Source organism: Protopterus annectens, chromosome 3.part0 (genome assembly GCF_019279795.1).
Source record: "Protopterus annectens isolate FY-2018-M chromosome 3.part0, PAN1.0, whole genome shotgun sequence".
Classification (NCBI taxonomy): Eukaryota; Metazoa; Chordata; order Ceratodontiformes; family Protopteridae; genus Protopterus; species Protopterus annectens.
Window position 1 is genome coordinate 995,703,913 of NC_056731.1, and position 21,865 is coordinate 995,725,777.

General features: G+C 40.3%; 1 protein-coding gene across 4 annotated transcripts in view; it reads right to left on the reverse strand.

Annotated features, from left to right (window-relative positions):
* Nucleotides 1–21,865, reverse strand: part of TEDC2 (tubulin epsilon and delta complex 2) — a 1,244,333-nt gene that overhangs the window by 431,427 nt on the left and 791,041 nt on the right. For 3 of the 4 annotated variants that reach the window (XM_044065294.1, XM_044065296.1, XM_044065297.1), the window contains one exon: nucleotides 16,927–17,044. In XM_044065294.1, the coding sequence (XP_043921229.1) occupies nucleotides 16,927–17,044 (118 nt within the window). The remainder of the gene's footprint in view (nucleotides 1–16,926; nucleotides 17,045–21,865) is intronic. The other variant, XM_044065295.1, reaches the window with a different exon arrangement.

Sequence of the window (21,865 nt, forward strand, 5' to 3'; positions counted from 1 at the left end):
AATGCACAATCTTGCAGAAGTAAAATCATCTGAATAATTCCACATTAAAGAAATATGCAACTAATGAAGAGGTTGCTACAGGCAAACAACTTTACACCTCAATGCTTCATCTACAAATTCATTGCAAGTTTCCTTGAAGAATTGCCTATATTACAATTAAAATGTGATAAACTGGTAATATTGCAAAAGGAAATGACAAACTCACAAGTTCATAGTTACTATCTATCTCATACAAAGGAGACACACTCAGGAGTTTAAAACCGCTACCCCCCTTATAATGCAATCATATGGGCACTGCAATATCAGCACTTCATCTACATGGTGTGGAAGTAGAATCCACAGCCTTCTGCATCAAAGGCAATTATGGTACTAACACTGCTTTCAAATTCCCTGTACAATAAGGCACCACTTGTTAGTTAATGTGCATTTTAAATTTGTAGCTTTGTGCTTTAAATTTGTAGTTTTGAACATTTTTCCAGTAAGCAATGAAACAATGCATTTCCCAATAATGAAATAGCTGCCCATTTCAGAATATTTTAACCATAAAATGCCACTCAAGACTCCTATCATTACAATCCATCAGTATAAGTCAGTAAGCACAATCTCTGCAGAAGTAAATTTCATCTGAATAATTCCACATTAAAGAGATTTGTAACTAATGAAGAGGCTGTTACTGGCAAGCAACTTTATATTTCACTGTTTCATCTACAAATTCAGTGCTTGCTGCCCTTTAAGAATTAACTGCCTATGTTACATAAAAAAAACTGGTAAGCTGGTAATACTACAATAGGGAATGACTGAGAAACCAACAAGTTCATAGTCACTAGGCATCTTAAGCAAAGGAAGACACACTCAGGAATGCAGAACCACTACCTCACCTAAAAATGCACCAAATAATTGGCAACTAGGGCATTACATACAATGCCTCTCAACTTCTTAGCAGAAGAGAGCTGGACAAAGCCTAAAATATTGCGGGGAGGGGCAAAGGCTCCAAAAGGAAAGATTACAAATATTGCTCTTATAGACTTAAAAAGTTGCAGAATAACAGCATTTATCTTAGCAGGCATTGTCTAAAGGAAATGAAGACTAAAACTCAAATGTATGACATTTAATTATTTCAGTCTTTAGGGATTTTCCAGAAAACCACACATTTTATGAGGAATAGGCCAAAAATATGAGGCAAGAATTTGGACATTCTGCAAACATCTGTACAGCTGAAAGATATGCATACTTCTCAACCTCTTAGTGCAAAAAATCTGCACAAAGCCTAAAATAACATGGATGCAATGGCTAAAAAATAGGGACAGTCTGAAGTACAGTTTGAAGTAGTGCTCTTTTTAACTTAGAAAGTTAAAAGAATAACAGTATTTGTATTAGCATGTATTTTGTGGTGGATGCAAAGTTTAAAACGTATATACATATAATTTCGTGACTTCAGTCCTCCCTGATTTGCCAGAAAACCACAAACTTTATGAGAAACAGACAAAAACTATAATGCTAAATCCAGACACTTGAAAAGGTATGCTAAAACACACACACACCCCTACTCTCACATAGCAACACACACCTACTGTCTCACATAGCAACACACAGACACACACCTTCTCTTTCATACAGCAACTAACAACTAGTTTAAATTCCACACAGTCCTACTCTACTCTCTCATACAACACAGACATGCACTTTTCTCTCTCATACAGAGACAAACAGAACCACTAAGTTTACATTACACACACACACACACACACACACACACACACACACACACACACACACCTAGGGCCAATTTAGAATGTCCGCTATACCTACAGCATGTCTTGGGAATATGGAAGGAAACTGGAGCACCGGGAGGAAACCCACATGAACACAGAAGGGCAGGCACTTCACACAGATGGCACCCCAGCCGAGAATCGAACCATGGAAACTCTTGCTGTGAGGTGACAGCGCTAAGTGCTGCACCAGTATGCCATCTGCTTCCATGTTTTAAAGTAAAAAACAAATATTGTTCCAAATATTTGCAAAATTTGATTATTCCCTATCTAAATGCAAAGTAAAACCACCACATCCTTTTTTTTCTCACTGTCTTCACAATTCAGAGATAAATGGTTTTTACACACAATAGAAGCATGAATATTAGTAACACAAATGACACTCTAGATGTGTCAGGATGGGATCAAAGACCATAGCAATAGGTTTGAACACTGACCGATAGATACACACTCTTGTCTGAGTGAAGGAACTAGAGAGTGTATTTGCCAATCATATGTGATAAATGTTATGCAGATATGAGTAATGGGTACTACTGGTCCCTCACAAAATGGAAAACAGAAGAAGCTATGCAGCTAAGGTATAATAGTAGGGCACCTGAGTAATAGTGGTATGTGGGTTTGAGACTTGCAGCTTCAGACTAAATCAGTCTCCATCTCCTCCTCCTTTGAAATCACTTCAGATCAAGTCCTTTTTACACTATCCAAATTTAAAAATTCCAGTTACATTGGTCCAGACAATATTCCCTGGATGCCTGCTGAGAGCTATTTGCTAAAGACTTTCACCATATCAGCAACACACATGTACACGCATCTACTCTCACACATTAACACGCACGCACACTATCTCTCATGCAAACAGAACAGCTAAATTTAAATTCCATACACATACATTACACACACACACACACACACACACACACACACACACACACACACCCTCTCATACAGAAGTGAGTGGCTTAAATTACACAAACACAAGCACGCATACACTTACCTTCTTTCTAAGCCAAATGGCTCCACACAGACTTGGCTTATTTCTTAAAAGAACTGCTAGTTTAAATTACACACAGACCTGAAGAATATATTTGCGTCCACGCTGGCGTCATGATGCATGCAAGTTAATGTTCCTCCTTAAGGTAACAGACTCGTGTACAGCAGTTTTTTTTTTTTTTAGTCTCTGGGCCAACCTACAACTGTAAGTGGGAGGACGCTCACCCTCTCTCATGCTATAGTTCAGGCTTCCTGAACAGGGAGAGCAAGAAGAATTTTATTAATTAAAATAAATAAATACTTAAAAATAGCGCCCTTTCCGAGGCTGGCTTGTATGGCGCCCTAGGCGGTCACCTAGTTCGCCTATGCCTAAGGCCGGCCATGCTGTCTCCACAACCTCCTCTTCTAACAATCTCTTTCTGTAAAATTCAGTGGCTGTTTGGTGTAGCTATAATATATCAGATCACTGCAGCATACTTCTACAAGCACTTCTAAGTGAGTTAATGTGAAAAGCTGCTACTTGTATAGACATTTTTCAGGGGGAGGGGGTGGAGTTATACATGTGATCCTCACTGACTGGTCAGTGGGTGGGAGTGGGATATCAACTGGTGTCAAGGTGGGTGTGGATTCAGAGTGGGCTGACCCAGGGTAATAGTGAGGTAACAGACAGAGGGAAATATTAAGATGCAAATAGCAATTAGAAGATGCATGTAAAACACACCCTTATTTTATCTTCAGTTTGTCAAATACAAATAGATATTGTCCAGCTTTATAAGTGGAGACACTTTGTAAACCGTTAAAATACATGTAGGTTTACAAGGAGATATAGTTGGATTCTGCAATGCTTTTGCCCAATGCTTTATCACAGTCCTTTTACAGACAGTGTTATATGAATTATATGAAGATACTTTGGAGCCTTCCATAGGAAACCAGTACAAAAGTTCAGTTGGAGTTGCACATCAAGGGAAGGAACAAGAAACTATGGTAACTTTAATGCAGCCAATGTTGTGGAGTTATAGGCCAGTGTGGTCCCATATGAAAGGGCAACAGATGACATAGGATGAAACTGAAGAGAATTTGGCACAAGAAGATGCTCTGGAACTTCCTGTAGAATGACCACAGAAAATGGAGAACAAAGAATGTGCCCTCAGTTTAGAAGAAAATGATTTAAGAGAAAAGTGAATAAAACCCAAAAAGTTATGAAACAAATTAACACAGTAATTAGTACTGTTAGAAATTCAAGCAATATAACAGAAGTGAATAGGATATATTACTGCGCAGCTAAATTAATAACAGATAAAGTCTTACCACAAAAACACAAGACAGTAATATAAAGGAAGGGGAGAAATCAAATGTCATCATGGAAGTATCAAATAGAGACACCTACAAAGCAATTAAGACAAAAAGTGTTACTGTTAGAGGAGGGAACAGGATCAACAAAAGCGTGCAATATCAGAACAGATCAGGATCTATCATGCACTACTGCAAATAATAAACTAAAAATAGCACAGGCAGAAAAAAAAACTTAGAAGATATGCAAATAAATATAAAGGTGAAGTACAAAATAAGCAATTTATTGATGACCCAAAAAAAGTTTATAGGGAATTGGGAAACAAGGCAAAAGGAACTGAAACACCACCAAAAAAGATGATGCATTTTGGAGAAATGGAAAATCCTGGGGAACATAACAAAGATGCTGAACAGACAGAAGTAAAATGCAGGATAAAAAGTTCAAATGTGCTGGACATGAAATGGGATGAAGTAATGGACAGAGAAATTGAAACAAAGTTAAGAAAATCTCGTAACTGGATAACCCCAGGCCCAGGTGCAGTACTTAACTTCGGGCTAAAAGTATTAACATCTTTACATGAAGATTTAGCCGTGAGTAAGAATCCCAGACAGACACCTATTTTAGTTAGCAGGAAAAATAATACTCCTACCAATTTGGTTAACAGGAAAAACAATACTCCTACTTAAGAGCGAAGCTGCAACCTATCCTAAAAACTATACACCAATAACTTGCCTTCCAACAAAGTATAAACTATACACTGGAATTGATGCCAACAGAGTTCACAGTCATTTAGAAGAAAACTCAATCATGGCAACAGAAAAGAAGGGTAACAAAAGAAAGTCATACAGAACAAAGGATCATTTGTTGTTAAATAAAGTCATAAAGGAGAAATGTAAAAACAGGAAGAATCTAAGTATGGCATGGATAGACTACAAAAAAAGTTTAACAGTATCCCACATTCATGGATAAAAGAGTGCTTAAGAATGTATAAGATACACCCTACACTGATCAATTACATTACAGTGACCATGAAATGGTGGCAAACCACTTTGCAATTAAGCCATGATAAAGGACAAATTATTATACCAGGGTTAAAAATTCAAAGGGGGGTATTCCGGGGTGACTGTCACCGCTGCTCTTCTGTCTAACCCTTAACCCATTGAAGCTGTCTACTTAACAGATTAAGTCATGGCTACAATTTGGTCCAAGAAAACATCAAAGTGTAAAGTCTTATCTCCTTTTTACGGATGATTTAAAACTGTATAGTTCATCAGATAAGGAATTGAAAGCACAACTGCAAGTGATCAAAACTTTTTAAGATAGTATGTCATTTGGTCTTGATAAATGTGCAAAAGCAATCTTTAAAGGAGGAAGGCTGCAGCACCAAGAAAACATCAGCCTGAAACAAGAATGTGATATAAAAACTTGAGCAAGGGGGGTGCATGTACATATTTGGGAACTGATGAAGGATCAACAATAAAACTTGAACAAATGTGAATACAACTTAGTAGGGAATATTTTATAAGACTACAATTTATAATGAAACCAGCACTGACATCTAGGAATAAAGTCCAAGCTATAAACCAATTTGGTCTTCCTGTCCAAATTTACAGTTTTGGAGACACCGACTGGTCCCAAAATGTGCTGGATCAGTTGGACAGGAAAAAGAGGATGCAGCTTCATGCTTATCAAATGATTTATAAAAATCAGTGTAAGACTATATATTCCCTTTTCTGAAGGGGATATGGGTCTCCTCGAAATTGATTACATGTACAGATCTGCAATAACAGGACTGCATTCATATCTGCTAACTTCACAAGACCCAAATGTAGTAAAAGTTTTAAAACATGAGGAGAATAAGTCTAACCTGACTTTCATGATTAGTTTAGCAGAAGCACATTGGTGTCAAGTGGGGAACAGAAAACAAACCAGAAGTACATAAAAATCAGGCAGCAACTGAATGTGCCCTAAAACACAAGAAAGTATATAAGGTGAAAGATCAGATGAGAAGGCAAGAAATGTGGAAAATGCTTAAATATACTGCAGTTGCAAGTATAGAAAACTCTTGGAATAACGTCATGCTGATCAGGATCGAATGCAGGAGTGGTTAAGGAGATGAAAGGTTAACACTGGTAGTCCAAGGTAGTGGACTACATACATGTTGGTTTACAAAGCCCAATGAACATGTGGAGAAACAGACAAATGCAGGTTTTGTAAAACAAAATTGGAAACAGTCACACATCTTGTTGCTGGCTGTGATATACTAATGGCAGAAGCACTGCGTACTGAAAGGCATAATGTGGCAAGAATTTTGCACTGGGGCTTGTGCAAACATTATAATACTGAAGCAGGTGAAAAACATTGGAAACATGAGCCACAAAGCATTACAGAAAATGATGAAGTTTTTATCACATGGAATCACCCATTATCAACAGTTCAAAAGATGAGAGAAAACCAGACAAAGTCCATGAAAAGAAGTCAAAAGTAGCACTGATCTTTGACATTGCTTATATACAGAGAGACACAAAGTCAAAAAAATACCAGGATTTGCAGGTAAAAATGAAAGCAATGTGATAGAAGGATACCTAGACAGTTCCAACAGTAGAAGGAGCAACAGGTCTTATAAAAAAGAATTTACAATCGTACTTAAATTTGTTACCGATACAAGGAACTCTGAATGAATGCAGGAGTCAATACTGGGCACAATGTGGGTGCTGCAAAGAACATTTCTGGTTAACATCAAAGATTGAAATAATACTAACTTCATGAACTTTAATCATACTTTCACTTAGGAAAGGAGCTCATTCCCGTCATGGTATTAGAAATCCAAAAGACTTGGAGAAAATAAAAACGTGTGTCAGACAATGGTATAAACGGTATATATGGTGCATCAAAGAAACAAGAGAAAACCACTTAAAAGAATTGCATAAAAAACATGTTTTTGCCAGGGAAACATCTACACAGAAGTTAAATGCTCCACTTTTATGGGAGAGTGTTTATGGTGCTCACAAGAAATTACAAATTCCACAATAAACATGCCACCTACCCATTCTATGTTACCTTGACCAGTCAGAGCAGAGGCCCTTGCTAGCTAAAACCCAAAGGAAAAGAAGGGATAACAAAGAAAGAGGGAAATACTTATAAAAAAAACACTAGTGCACCTCTGCTGTCCCTGTCCAAAAGAAAGAAGGTAATACTCATCATGAAAAACAAAAAAAAAAAAACAGTAGTGCGCCTCAGATGTCCCTGTCCAAAAACTCCAAACAAGTGGACCCTGTGTAGAAACAACTTATTGGTTTCCATGCCCTTATTAGGTTTTTAGTCAGCATTGTTGGATTTAGTACAAGTTTTTAATGATGAAGTTTCCTTAAGGTGAAGACACTTTGGATGGAACATGATGCGTTAAGTCCAGATTTCTTGCATGTTTAGAGTCCAGATTTCTTGCATGTTTAGAGCTCAGTTTGTCATTCTAATTCCTTCTTCTCAAGTATGTCCTTTTAGTTGCCCTCCAGTGTTTTGAAGTTAACTATTTCTCGGATGTGAAACCGGAAACCTTCTTGGTTTGGGTGTACCACTGGGTGCTTTGCCAGGGAGTTTGTTTGGACTTTTGCTCAGATTTTTGATATGTTGCGCTACTACTCCTTTTTGTTTATTAACTGTTTTTCCAACATAGAAATGTGGGAATTTCCTGCAGCTTGCCTGTATACCACTGACTCAGTGTTACAGTTGCAGTGGGTGATGCCTGAGTATCTTTTTTCCCTCCTGGGGCACTTGAATTTATAGGTGTTGCTTATTAGTTGTCAGTAGCTGCAGTCTGGTGGTCTGCATCTGCAGGTCCTTTTTCATATTCCGTCATCTTCAATTTTTCTTTCCACATAGCTTCTGACGTGTCAGATTCTACTGAATATCCTTTAGAATTAAATTTGCAACAGTAAGCATGTATCGGAGGGCCTAGCAAGGAAAACATATCAAAACAGGGTAGATTTCTGAAGAAATTTGTGATAATATTCGCTATGGAAAATGTGAATTCAGTAGTAGGAACTTGGACCGAATTTACATATTACTCACCAAGGTACAATAACTGGGCTAGACTAGATAGAAATTATATTTCAGAGGAACATGTGCATTTAATTGAAAGCTTTGACACACATTCAATAACTATTTCAGATCATGCACCGATTAAAAAAAAAATAGAGGTAATGAAAAAAAGGAGACCTTGGTGATTCCCCACCTCCCTGTTAAAAAAGAGGACTTTAAGGAATAGGTAGTAGAAATTACTCAAGCTTTATTAGTGAAAGTAGAAACATCTTCAGAAGTCATACATAATGCGTGGGGATAAAATTAAAATGAGGGTTAAAAACAGAGTAGAAATAACACATAAACAGATATGGTTAAGAATTAATAGGTATTAGGCTGACAAAGGTAAAAGTACTGCAAAATAAGGGGAATCTCAACGATCAAGAAGAGGCAGAAATGCAGAGTACAAAATAGAAAATTAGGGAGTATCTGGATAATGTGGATGATTTTAGAAAGATTGCCGATAATCAATTATTTTTTGATAACTCTAGAGCACAAAAGCTTTTAGCACAATCACTTAGGCAAAGTGATGTCAACAAATTTAAAACCTATGATATCCAATAGGGGTATTAGGGATATTTCAGAAATTTTATGAAAAGCTGTATAAAAATGTGGAACTCAGGAAAGAGCACAAATGGAAATATTTATGGAAGACAATTATGCCAAGGTTAGAGGTAGATGAGGCTCAACAACTAACAGTTAAGACAGGAGGAGACAAGATAAAAATTGTGATGTACAATCAATCTTCAGGAAAGTCCCCAGGAACAGAAAGAATTCCTGTGAAGGTTTGGGAGTTAGGAGGGAAGAAAGTGATAAAGATGTGGAAGATTTTGTTTACAATATTTTAAAAGGAGGGGAAGCATCAACTTCTTTGAAGAAAGCTGTGGTGGTTATTATTACCTAAAGGTGGTAAAGACCCAGGAGGCATACAGACACATTTTAGTTTTAAGCCATGATTATAACGTGTTGCCAAAATCGATCAATATGGATCAATGCGGTTATTGTGGAGGGGAAGCAAACATTTGACCACATTAAAAGAACAATGATGATCCAGAAGGAAGCAGAATATAAGAAAATGCCACTGTTGTTGATGAGTCCTGATACAGAGAAAGCATTAAACGGAGTAATCTGGGATTTTATGAGTAAGGCAATAGCAGCATCTGCATTCCCTAATACAATAATTACGTAAAGGATAGAATTAAAGTGGGAGGGTTCCTCTCTGATAAGTTGTGGTTGAACAGAGTAACCAGTTAGGGGTGTCCTCTTTCTCCTTTGTTACATGCTTTATATTTTAAGCCATTGGCAAAAAAAATAAATAAGGGACTCACAAATGCAAGGATATAATTGGTATGGTATTCAAGAAAAGATGACAATTTGCAGATTATATTATTTTGTACATGATGAATTCAGAAAAAAGAACAACTTAGTGTTGTGGAATATTCTGAGATACATTCATGTCTTTTCAGAATATAAAATTAATGAAAATAAAACAAAGGCTACAGTAATAAATTATGAACCCACACAAGAAAGTACAGTTGTGTATACTTACCATAAATGTAGATGTTAGAGTGTATTCACTGTTGCAGTCATCACACTTGGGTTATCCTGCCAGGGGTAGCCCTCAGTCGGCCCGAATACCAGAGGCTTAGTACGTCTGTGTCGGTTGCTGTTGCTTCATGACTGATGTCAGGTCGTCAGTGTTATAAAAACAGGCAGCCATCGCCATTGCATCAGTTTTTCTTGTCCCAAATGTCAGGAGCCCCCAAAGAGGGAGCTAAGTTATGGTGGAAAAACACCACCAGTAAAAAGTAAATACCAAAAGCCCTGAAACGAGTGAGGAAGAGAGAGACAGAGACAAGGGAGCTGGAGGGTGGGAAACCAGGACTGCAACAGTGAATACACTCAAATATCTACATTTATGGTATGTGTACACAACTGTACTATGTTTTTCGTGTTTCACTGTTGCAGTCATCACACTTGGGTTGATTCCCAAAGCTGAAGAACTGGTGGAGGCAGTCAAGAAGAGTGGGGGCAGGCTACTATGCCCTTGCAGGACTGGGGTTGCAAAGTTCACCCTGGATTTGGAAAAGATAGGCAGGTGGTAATGCTTGGTGAAGGTATGAACAGAGCTCCAAGTTGCAGCTTCCAGAATGTCTCTGGTAGGGACTCCTCTGAGAAAGGCTGTAGAGGTTGAAGTTGCCCTAGTGGAGTGTGTTCTGACCCCCAGAGGGGGTGGCTTCCCCATGGTGTTTGTAACAGAAATGGATACAGTGTGCTATCCATTTGGAGATGGTTTGTTTTGATATGGCCTTGCCCTCTGCCCCTGTTTCAAAGCTGACTAGTAATTGGTCAAATTTCCTACAGGGCTTAGTCCTATCAAGGTAGAATCTGAGCTGTCTGTGCACATCTAGAGAGTGCAGGATCCTTTCCCTCTTATTTTGAGGTTTAGGGAAAAAAGGTGAGCAAATGGACAGATTGGTTGAGAGCCACACTGGACACCACTTTATCCATGAAAGTAGTGTTAGCCCTGAGGGAGACCCTGTCAGCATGAAAAATGATGAAGGGATCCACAGCCATAAGTGCTTGCAGCTCAGACACTCTTCTAGCTGATGTGATGGCCAGAAGCAGGGCTGTTTTCCAAGAGAGGAATGTTAACTGCTGATGCTGCAGGCTCAAAGGGAGGGGGCTGAGCTTTTTCAACACAACGTTAAGGTCCCAAGCAGGGGTAGGGGCTCTTCTTGGTGGCCTTAAGTTGTTGGCCCTTCTCAGGAACTGCTTGATGAGATGGTGTGAGAAGAGAGGTGGATCAGTGCTGTAATGAGCAGGGATGGCAGAGGCATGGATCTTAATGGAAGAGAAGGATAGGCCCCTGTGGAGTAGGTGTGCTAGGGAATCCAGGATGAGAGGTAAGGAGGGCTGTGCTGTATCCGCTCCTTTAGTCTGGATTCAGGAACAATACCTTTTCCACTTGACAGCATAGGATTTTCTAGTACTGGGTTGTCTGGCTTAACGTATGACATGCAGTACACCTGCTTGCTTAGGCTAGCCACTGGAGGAGAAGACAAGGAATAAGCCAGGCTGCAAGGTTCAGGGTCTGCAATTGCAGATGCAAGAACTGTCCCTTCTGCTGAGTCAGGAGAGTTGGGATCTGGGGGAGGTGCCATGGAGGCAAAGGTGACAGACTGCGCAGTAGTGGGTACCAGTGTTGGCATGTTTAGTCTGGGGCAATCAGGATTGCTCTTTGTCTTTCCTCCCTTATCTTGAGTAGTACTCTTGTAAGAAGAGGTAGAGGGGGAAATGCATAGATTGAGAGGTCTGCCCACTGGAAGGATAGGGCATCCACTTTCCAAGCCTTGCTGTGAGGATCCCTGGTGCAGAATTTGCTAAGCGGGTGGTTGTAGGGGGAGGCAACTAGGTCCACCTTTGGGGTACCCCATTTCTGGGTCACAAGACTGAAGGTGTCGTGGTTTAATTGCCACTCATGTGGGTCTAGGAGATTTCTGCTCAAATTATCTGCCAGAGAGTTTTAGTTGCCTGGCAGGAATTGAGCTTGCAGGTGAAAATGAATGGCTGAGACAGTGTTTCAGAGGGTCATGGCTACCCTGCAAAGTGGGTAAGAGTGGGTTCCCCCCTGCTTGTTGATGTACTACATCACTGTGGTGTTGTCGGTTTTGATTGGTATAGGCCCTGCGAGATGCTTCTAGGGCGTCAAACCCACATTGCAAGGTATGCTTGCTGACTTGGCTTGCAGAATGAATAAGTTCCTGTAATTCTTTATTTTCTGCACAGTCAGGTAAGGTCAATAATTTTAGCTTAATAAGTTCCATAGTATGTTGATGGTATTTCAGCATGTGAAACTGCCAATTTAATGCTCGAATGGTAAGAGTTGCAAAGATATATACTTTTTACCCCATCGGTCTAAAGCTCAGGAATCCCTGTCCGAGGGGGTGGGATTCTTAGCTATAGTTGCTTTTATTCCTTTAGGTCCTTGGGAGATAACCTCTGGGTCAGCAGTAGGATTTTTGAAAATAAATTTGTGAGAGTCAGGGACTCTGCAGTACCGGTCAGGTTTCCTGGGAGCAGGGGGTAAAGTATCTTGAGTTAGAGTGGATTCCATAAAGATATCATCCACAACATCCAGAACAGGAGGGATAGCTAAGGGTATGTGCTGTGGTAAATCTAAAAAATCCCCAGAGTCTCTTTTTTGAACTGAGGATAATCCTGGCATTCCCCATGGAAATTATCTCTCAAAGTATGTAGGGTTTCACCAGAAGAAAAATCCTCTGGAGAGGAGGCAGAAGGAATTGGTTCCTCTGCATTTGAATCATCATAGGCAGATAAGGTCATGTCTTCATAATCAGAAACCTCACAGTTGGACTCTTGGTCAGATAAAGCTGATGGGGACAGGTATCTTTTTCTTTTACCAGGGGAAGGCTGGCTTCCCCTAATCAGCATAAGGTCTTCCGCCATTTTAAGCATCTGTGACTGTGGCAAGGAAGCAGGCGCTTGAGTTTGGGTAGTCGTTTTTTTAGGCGTAGCTCATACTCTTGGCCTTAGAAACTTGGTAGTTTTAGAAAGAACTGAAGACGTGAAAGAAGTCATCGGTTTGTGTCGCGTATTGGTAGTGCGAAGAACTTCCTCAGAAGCCGGTGCCCGCACAGTGGCTCCGGACCCATCCGAGGTAGAGACATCTGCAGGTTCCATAGTCAAAGAAGAGTCTCACGGCATACCGGGCTCCGAACGGGTCTTGGTAGCGGCTTGCAAATCCATTGAAGAGGGCATCAGGGGCTGCGAAAGCGCCTCACTGAGTACCAACGAACTGGCAACTAGCTTAACGGTAGTGTTGTCAGCTGTTTTGGACCTGTGCAGTCTGTCTTTATCCTTACTTTTTTTGGAAGATCGGTAGTCGGATGGTTTTCCGAAGCCATTTCGGAATACGGAGATCGAGAACGAAAGTATTTAGCTACAATACTTCACTGGCTCTGCTTGAGGAGGATCAGTTAATTAATCAATGGGGTGGCGAAAGCCGACACACTGGCTAGGCTTATAAATGCCCTCGGGCAGACAGCCTAGTACCTACCTATGAACTTATAATTACGGGCCCGACGACAAATAGTTTGGGCACTGAACAAAACCGGTATTGAGATACATCGTGGTCTGGGTCTAAACAGGTGACACAGTAAGAATGGAAATCTCGGTGTGGTATTTGCTTTCCACAGACGAGACCAATTGTTAACTTTTTCTGACATTGGTTAGAGCAAGAAAAAAGGATCCCCAATGGGGTACTTAGCTTTACAAGACTTCAACTTCAATTTCGGAAATGAAAACTCAGGAAGTGGCTGACCGGCACTCGTGCAAACTGCTTCTGCTTCAGGCTTCACGGCAAGAAAGACTGATGTAATGGCGTCGGCTACCTGTTTTTATACCACTGACGACCTGACGTCAGTCATGGAGAGACAGCAACAGACACAGAAATACTAAGCCTCTGGTATTCGGGCAGACTGTGGGCTACCCCTGGCATGATAATCCAAGTGTGAAGACTGCAACAGTGAAACACGAAGAACATCTGGTTCAACGATGGCCACATTAATGGGGATATGACAAGATGAAGTACTTAGCAGTATGTATTAAAAAGGCTTCTGTTATTGCAGCTAAGGATATGTGGGAAGAGACTAAACAAAAGATAATATAAAAACTGAAAAACTGGATTCTCGTTTGCGGATACGGTGTTTTTAGTCCCTTTAGTTGTACATTTTTATTAAACAGGGGAGAAGTTACAGACAATAATTAATAGAAATGAAGGAATTTATCTTAGAAGGGAAGAGAGCAAAAGTGGTGTAAGACGATCCTTCCAACAGAACAAGGTTGTTTAGGATTACCCAATTCCATGGCATATTTCAAAGCTAATAAGGCTCATACATATAACACAAGTAGAAGATTATAATTCAAAAAGGAAAGGGATGTTGATGAAGCAAGGGGGAAGTTCAAGAAATAAAGACAGAGTGGGACTTTGGATGGAGAGTCTTATGGAGAATAATAATCACACAGAATATTACATTCATAAAGTAGAAGAAGGCATTCTAAGTAAGCCAATGTGAGAATGGAGACAGGAGATTTTGCCAATAGAGAAGACTGCAAGTAAGGGAAAATGGGCAAGAGGAGGCTGGAATTTACAGGAGAAAACTGTCAGAAGAATCAAGTTATTGGGAGCAAATAACTAGACAGGGAAAAGTATTAGAGTAGGAAAAGGCCTAGAAAACATTTAGAGTGCAGGCTAAACTACCTTGCCTATACTCTGATATTAGTCACTGGTAGGAAAAGAGGAAGGGATGGAGAATATTAGTGAAAGGCCAGCTCTGGTGGAGTTTTTAGCTGAATCTAGAACAGAAGCTGCTGTTAAAAAGGGGATAATTATTAAGGTATATAAAATACTGCATGATAACTATAATAACAAATCACAGGAGATTAGAAAAGATAGGGGAGGACAGACTGGAAAAGCAGTTTATAATAGAACAACGGGAAGACATATGTATGGCTCCCAAGTGTGCATCAAGGTCCAGAAGGTTTAGGATATTTGCTTGTAGTGCTTGAATTGGTACTGTTATACCCCAAGCAGACTTCAAAGAAATTTTCCTCTGGTAGATAGCAAATATTGGAAGTGTGATGGGTACGAAAAAGGTAACTGGGAATTAGAAGGTATGTACTTACCATAACTTGGCAGCTGTGTTGTCCATTTTCATTCTTCCTCACAAATGGGTCTAGGATCTGATCCTTGGATTTGACTCAGCCACATATACAAGACTTCGGACTCAAACTTGAGCTCCTCCCTCTACCCACAATGCACTATTCCACCCCCAACTCCTCAGATCGAGTTTGCTGCCTTACTGCCCACTGTATTATACTGAAGAACAGACACAAGAAAAGATGAGGCTCAAACCAGGAACATGAGGGCTCCAATAACATCTAAAGATTCTTCTAGGAGTGACAGGATGGGGGATGGTTGGAAGGGAAGGTGAGGAAGAATGAAAATGGACAACACAGATGCCAAGTTATAGTAAGTACATAACTTCTAAATCTGATGTTCTTTTTATTCTTCCTCACGAAATGGGTCAGTCCCCAGCTACATATCTCTTGGTAGCCTCTCAAGGAAGGACCTGTTGAAGCAAAGGAAGCACTGCTTCCGATGTCTAATTTGTAATGTGTAACAAAGGTACGAGTCTTTGACCAAGTGGTTGCAGGGCAGATGTCGTCAATGGAGGTTCTTGATGAAAAGGCAGATGAAGTAGCCATAGATCTAGTGGAATGCACTCTAGGAGAACGAGGTAAGTCCAAACCTTTTTGATAATAAATTAGTGAGGTAAGTCCAAACCTTTTTGATAATAAATTAGTGAGATACAATCAGTAATCCATTTGGCCAGGGTAATTTTGAAAACTGCCTGACCCAAGCATTTAGGAGAAAAAGATACACACAGCTGGATCAGACTTCCTGTACTGTTTTGTCCTGTGAAGATAAAAATGTAATTGCCCGTGGACATCATAAAGGTGCAGCATATATTCGCCCTTATTAGTAAGGTTTGGAAAGAAAACTGATAATTGTATAGACTTGTTAATGTTCATCTCCGTGGACACTTTAGGCAAAAAGGAAGGGTTGGTTCATAGAGAATTAAATTAATGGAAATTGAAGGATCAATACATGCAGAATAATATTCAGGAGGAAAGGGGAAGCAAGGCTTAAGGGATAGCAGGAATTCAGCACTTTATGTAATGTTGAACTGATGACAGACACAAGAAAAGAAAAGCTATGTCATGTACAATTTATGTAAATGGAAAGAATGTTAATATGGTTTGCTTTATTTTCTGCTAAAGTATGCTTCCTATGTCTTACTTAATAAAGGTCTTTAAAAAAAAAAAAAAAAAAGATTGGTCTGACCTGAAAACTGATGATTGTTATGAACATCTGAATGATGAAAATAAGACGAGTAGAAAACTGATTTTTTTTCTCTCTTAAGTAAACTAAAAGGAGAATTAGTTGGGGCAACTTGATCAGCTGAAAAGAGACCTGGTTAGAAAGGAGCATACACCATAATGCATAAAGGGATGAGTTACAGCTTGAGAAAGCTTCTCTTTCCAAGCCAACAGCTGCCGAGTTCTAAAGGCACTGAAGGACCACAGCATGCCAGACGAACAGTACACGCTTAGTACTACATACAAGCATCCAGCAATGTGGTAACAATAAAAGCAATGCACAAAATTATCCAGTATCCTTTCTTTGAGTTAAGTTTATTGTACCTTGGAGGAAATGGCTGTAATCATATAACACATTGTAAAGACACACACTATGCATTTAAGAAAAATGAAGAACTAAAACATAAGGAAACAGCCATCTGTTAAGTATTCATTTGCGGTGGAGAAAACATTTATGAAGTAAGACATCACATATGCATACATTAAACTAACTACTTCCAGGAATGTGCATGGACCATGAAGGGAGACAAAACATACATCTGGGTTGTAATCTCTAGTAATCTCGGACAACTTCCATGTACAGTATGGCAAGGTGTTGGATGAGGCTTAGGAATAAAATGAAAGAGATAAGGAGCTTAGTAATTTAAACATGCAATACTGCAAACTTGGAAAAATTTAAATGATGCAACTCACAAACTTACAAGCAAACTATAACTGCTGCTTGTACTGCAGGAATCTCAGGCTTTAAGTCCTCAGTCTCACTTTAGCAAAGACTTACCATTATAGAATACATAAAACACTTTAGAGGAAGTACATGAACATATTTCTTCTCACCTGCATAAGACAAGGAGATCTTTCCCAAACTCTGTTTCACAGATGAGTAAAGAGAATGAATCTGGTCAATCTGCATTTCTGCTTCCATAGGGCTGTGTGCTGGGAGGCCTGGCTGGAACTTAAAAGACTTAAGGAAAACATAAACATAGCCCAATAATTACAGTATCCTACCCCAAACCAGCTCTGTGCAGTTTTCTTCTACTGGGAGTCTCTCAAACAAGGCGGCACACCATTTTACCTTTCCAGCATTTAAGTTTATCCCCAAATACAAAAATTTCCTGATTATTCCAGTCACAATCATTTATCAGTTCTGAATGTACTGAAACTATCCAGGAGGATAATGTTTTAAAGTAGAATCATGATGTTTAAAGGGGCAGGCAGAGTAGTAATACAATGGATTTTCCTCTTTTACCACCCAGGTGTTATCAGATGAAGTTCAACAATCAAAAACAAATTACTCCTGAAAACATTAAAAGACACAAAGGGACAAGTTAAGGTAATCTCAGAAATGCTCACAAGAAATAACTGTTAAAAAAGTTATAGTGTAATGGATGGAAGCATGCAGTGATAGACGAATACCAGCCAGACACACATGTTGTACAAACAATATAATGAAAAGACAGCTGCTGCTTCAAGTTGATAAAATGGCACCACTGCTGTAAGAAGCTCGAAAGTAACAAGTGTATTTATTACAAAACATGTATGCAATGACACTAGGTTGCAATGATGCAGAAGTGATAAAAAAATAAGCTTCCAGACCTTAAAAAAGGAATGGAAGAGCAAATCTGTGCAAAAGTATTCATGCATTACAAAAAGATCATGGGAAATAATCATAAAATAATATTATTATTAGACAAGGCTGCTTAAGCATTAAGATTTCAGTGGTGAACAATTTTGACTTAAAATACTGAGGCACCTCAAACATTATTTTAGGTTGCTACACAAGTAAAATAAATTCAAACTGCAAAAGCAATTACACAGGCACAGAAAAAAATCATGCAACAAGAAGACAAGAGGATATTTAGGCACACTTCTCAGTGTTTCAGCTGCCCTGTCACTGATTATGACTCCTAAAAAGTCTTGAGTGATTCAAGCCAAAGCATTACTAGGCAAAGAATTCCTTGCCTGCAAAGTCTCAATTAATAGTTCACAATTTCTCTGAAAAGTTTCAAGTAAGAGTTTGTAACGTATGCATTGTCTGTGGCACAACAGACAGCACATTTACCTTTAGTGAAGAAGGTTGAGGGTTTTATTCCCATACTAGGTAGATGGACTGTGTACATTGTAGTGCACCACAGAGAGGTGCTGCACTCCTGAGTATGTCAGACTTCAGAACTGACATTAAACTTAAGTCCTATCTGCCTTAGTTGGCAGTAACTAAGTTGGATGTAAATGATCCTAAGACACCTACTGAAAAAAGTAGAAGTTCCTACTGGTAAAACAAATACCACCTCGGGCTCCAATTCATAGGAGTCACTACCCTAGTGGGAATAACCCAGACAACAGTTAAATTTCCAGCTCCACTAAGTCTCCTCTCCAGTTTTTCCCTTGAAACAAGTCTAACTCTCAACCTAAGCACTCAAAAAGCATCTTTCAGCCCAGCACTTGCTCAGACCTAATAGCAAGCACTAATATACCCTGACACTGATTGCCCAGCAGAGCAAGGCTCTTTATTCACCCCTCACCAACCAAGCGACTAAGCAGCTCACACTACTATTCAGGCATGACCAAAGGGCAGCTTCAGGTGCACTCTCCAGTCCAGCTGGTGAATCTGGGTATCCTGAGGCAATGTTACAACTGCCTCATGTACACAGACAACCCCTCCTCCTGCCACAAAACACTAACATATGCGAGAGATGCAATTATACAGCTAAACTGGAAGCTAAGCTGTCTCCACCCAAGACTAGAACAGACAGTCAAGAGGAGAAGGTTAACATTTGCACCACAACTCCAGCAGCACACAGATTTACTAAAACAGCACTGGCAAAAAATACACATAAATACACAAAATCATACTCGGAGGCTCTAAATAAAAACCTGCAAAAGCATCACAGACCTCCAAAGCAGACACCCAAACAACCTGCACTTCCCGTTACAAACCAGACAACACATAAAACACAAAATCAGTGTGCCGCACGATCACAGTGCTTAAGGCGAAATAACATACCTAACACACTAGTAATAGGTGACTATCAGGCACACTGATGTCCCACTCATTAGGCTGGAAAAGCAGAAGGTTACTGTTAGCTGCCTATCAGGAGCCAGAATCCACCACATAACACAAGCACTCAGGTCACTCCAGAACAAGTACAAATATGACTCTGTCATTGTTCATGTTGGTGTGAATGACCTGAGACGTACCTCCCTGGAGTACATGAAGAGAGACATGGAAGAGCTCACTGATCATGTAGCCTAGGCTGGTATGACCCTGACCCTGAGTAGCATCCTGCCCTCACCAAGAATGATACTTCAGTATAAAGAAAAAAATTATCAATTTCAACAATTGGCTAAGCTTCTGGTGTTATTCAAAGGGGATCCAGTGTCTGTCAGCCTGGGACAACATGCTCGACAAGCCGTGTTGCTTTGCAAGAGACAGCTTGCACCTGTCACCCCTAGGCTTTCGAATACTGGCCAAGGCTCTTGCTGCCCCCATAGTGCCTTTTATAGTCAAAGCTCAAAAGTCAAACCCACCTCCGTAAACAGCACAATTAACAAAAAACTGAAGGTTATGCTACTCAGTGCCAGGAGTTTAAATCTCAAAATGCAATTGCTCAAAGCACTCCTCAGTATGGAGAACGTCGACAGTACTGCAGTAACTGAAACCTGGTTCAAGGCTTCAGAGGGCACCCCAATACTACCGGGCTACAACTCATACCACACGTTTCAGCCATAGAACACGGACCGAAACACAAAAGGAGGGGGTGTATCCATATTCATCAAGGATACCTACACCTCCAGGCTAGTGGCGCAGCATGATACCTCTGAGATCATCCATGTGCAACTAACATCGGGCAAATCTGCAATGCAAATTGTGGCCTGCTACAGATCACCCTCCATGACCCAGGACCACCACTTCACCTTTCTGGAGATGCTAGAAAACATGAAGGTCCTACCAAACATCCTGATATTGGGTGATTTCAATTACCCTACCATTCACTGGGAAAACTACTAGAGTACAAATTCCCAGGCCCAGCGCTTCCTGAAATTCATCAACTCAAATGCCCTGGATCAGCTGGTAAACTCCCCTATCAGAGTTGAAAAAGTACAGTTTTGTACCTACCATAAATGTAGATGTCCGAACTGGATAGCATCTGCAGTCATAACAACAGGGTTGTCCTGTCGTCAGGCAGCCCTTCAGTCGGCCGGATTCCAAAGTCCAGGTCCGGCTTCGGCTGATGTCGCACTTCACCCGACGTCATCTCTGTTGGTCTTCAGGTATAAAAGCATCAGCCGACGCCATTTTCCTCAGTGTTTCTTGCCCCAGATGCCAGTAGCCCTCTTGAAGGCTAAAATTTGGATAGATGCCAATGTTTCCAAAAAGATAGAGGTAAACACAAAAAGCATGTATGTACATATATACAGAGGGGAAGGAGGGAGGGTAATCCTGACTGCAGATGCTATCCAGTTCGGACATCTACATTTATGGTAGGTACAAAACTGTACTATGTCCTTCATGGATGCATCTGCAGTCATAACAACTGGGTAGAATACCATAGCCAACTAGGGGAGGAGGATAAAGGTAGATTATGGTGCGTTTAGGATCCCTTGCAGTACAGCAGTGGCAAATCCTGCTCGGGATCTGGAATATAGAGGCAAATTATAATGCTTGGCAAATGTATGCACGGAGGTCCAAGTAGCCGCCTCAATAATGTCTTTGGTTGCCACTCCTCGTAAGAAGGCTGTGGTAGTGGCTGTTGCCCTTGTAGAATGAGGTCTTATGTTCTGTGGAATTGGTTTTCCATGGAAGGAGTAACAGAATCGTATGCAATTTCCTATCCATTTGGAGATTGTCTGTTTGGAAATAGCTTTTCCTTCCCTTCCTGTTGCATAGGCTACAAAAAGTTGGTCAGTCTTTCTGCTATTTTTGTTCTGTCCAAGTAGTAGCGTAGCTGTCTATGTACATCCAAGGTATGCAGTATTCTTTCCCTCTGTTTTGTGGGTTGGGAAAGAAGGTAGGTAGGTGGATTGCCTGGTTTAAAGACACTCTGGATACCACCTTAGGCATAAATGTAGGATTAGTCCTCATGGACACTCTATCTTGGTGGAAGATTAGGAAGGGTTGCACTGCCATTAAGGCCTGTAGTTCTGAAACCCTCCTTGCTGAAGTAATTGCCAGTAGGAAAGCAGTTTTCCATGACAGGTGTTGTAGGTCTGCTGTTGCAGCTGGTTCAAAGGGTGATAGTGTCAACTTTTCTAGCACAAAGTTTAAGTCCCAAGCTGGTAATGGTGGTTTCCTTGGAGGTTTTACATTCTTGATTCCTCTGAGGAACTGCCTGAGCAAAGGGTGCGAAAAACAGGTGGATCAAAGCTGTATTCTGCTGAAATAGCTGATGCATGTATCTTGATGGAGGAGTAGGACAGGCCTGAATGAAGAAGTTCGCCAGATACTCCAGAATGTTAGGCATATCTATGTTTGACACATCTTTTCCTCTTTCCGTACTCCAAATGACAAACCTTTTCCATTTTCCAGCATAGTTCCTTCTTGTTGAAGGTCTGTGTGCTTCAAGAATAATGTCTTTAACTCTTTGGGAAAGTTCTGGATTAGCTGCTGCTATGTGATGTTCCATGCAGTCAGTTGCAACGTTTTTAGGTTTGGATGTATGATGCTGTAGTTGTTCTGAGTTAACATCAAAGGCATCAGGGGTATTGGCCACATATTGTTCCGAGACATGCTCCTCAGCAGTGGGTACCAGTGTTGTCTTGGCCAGTTTGGAGCTAT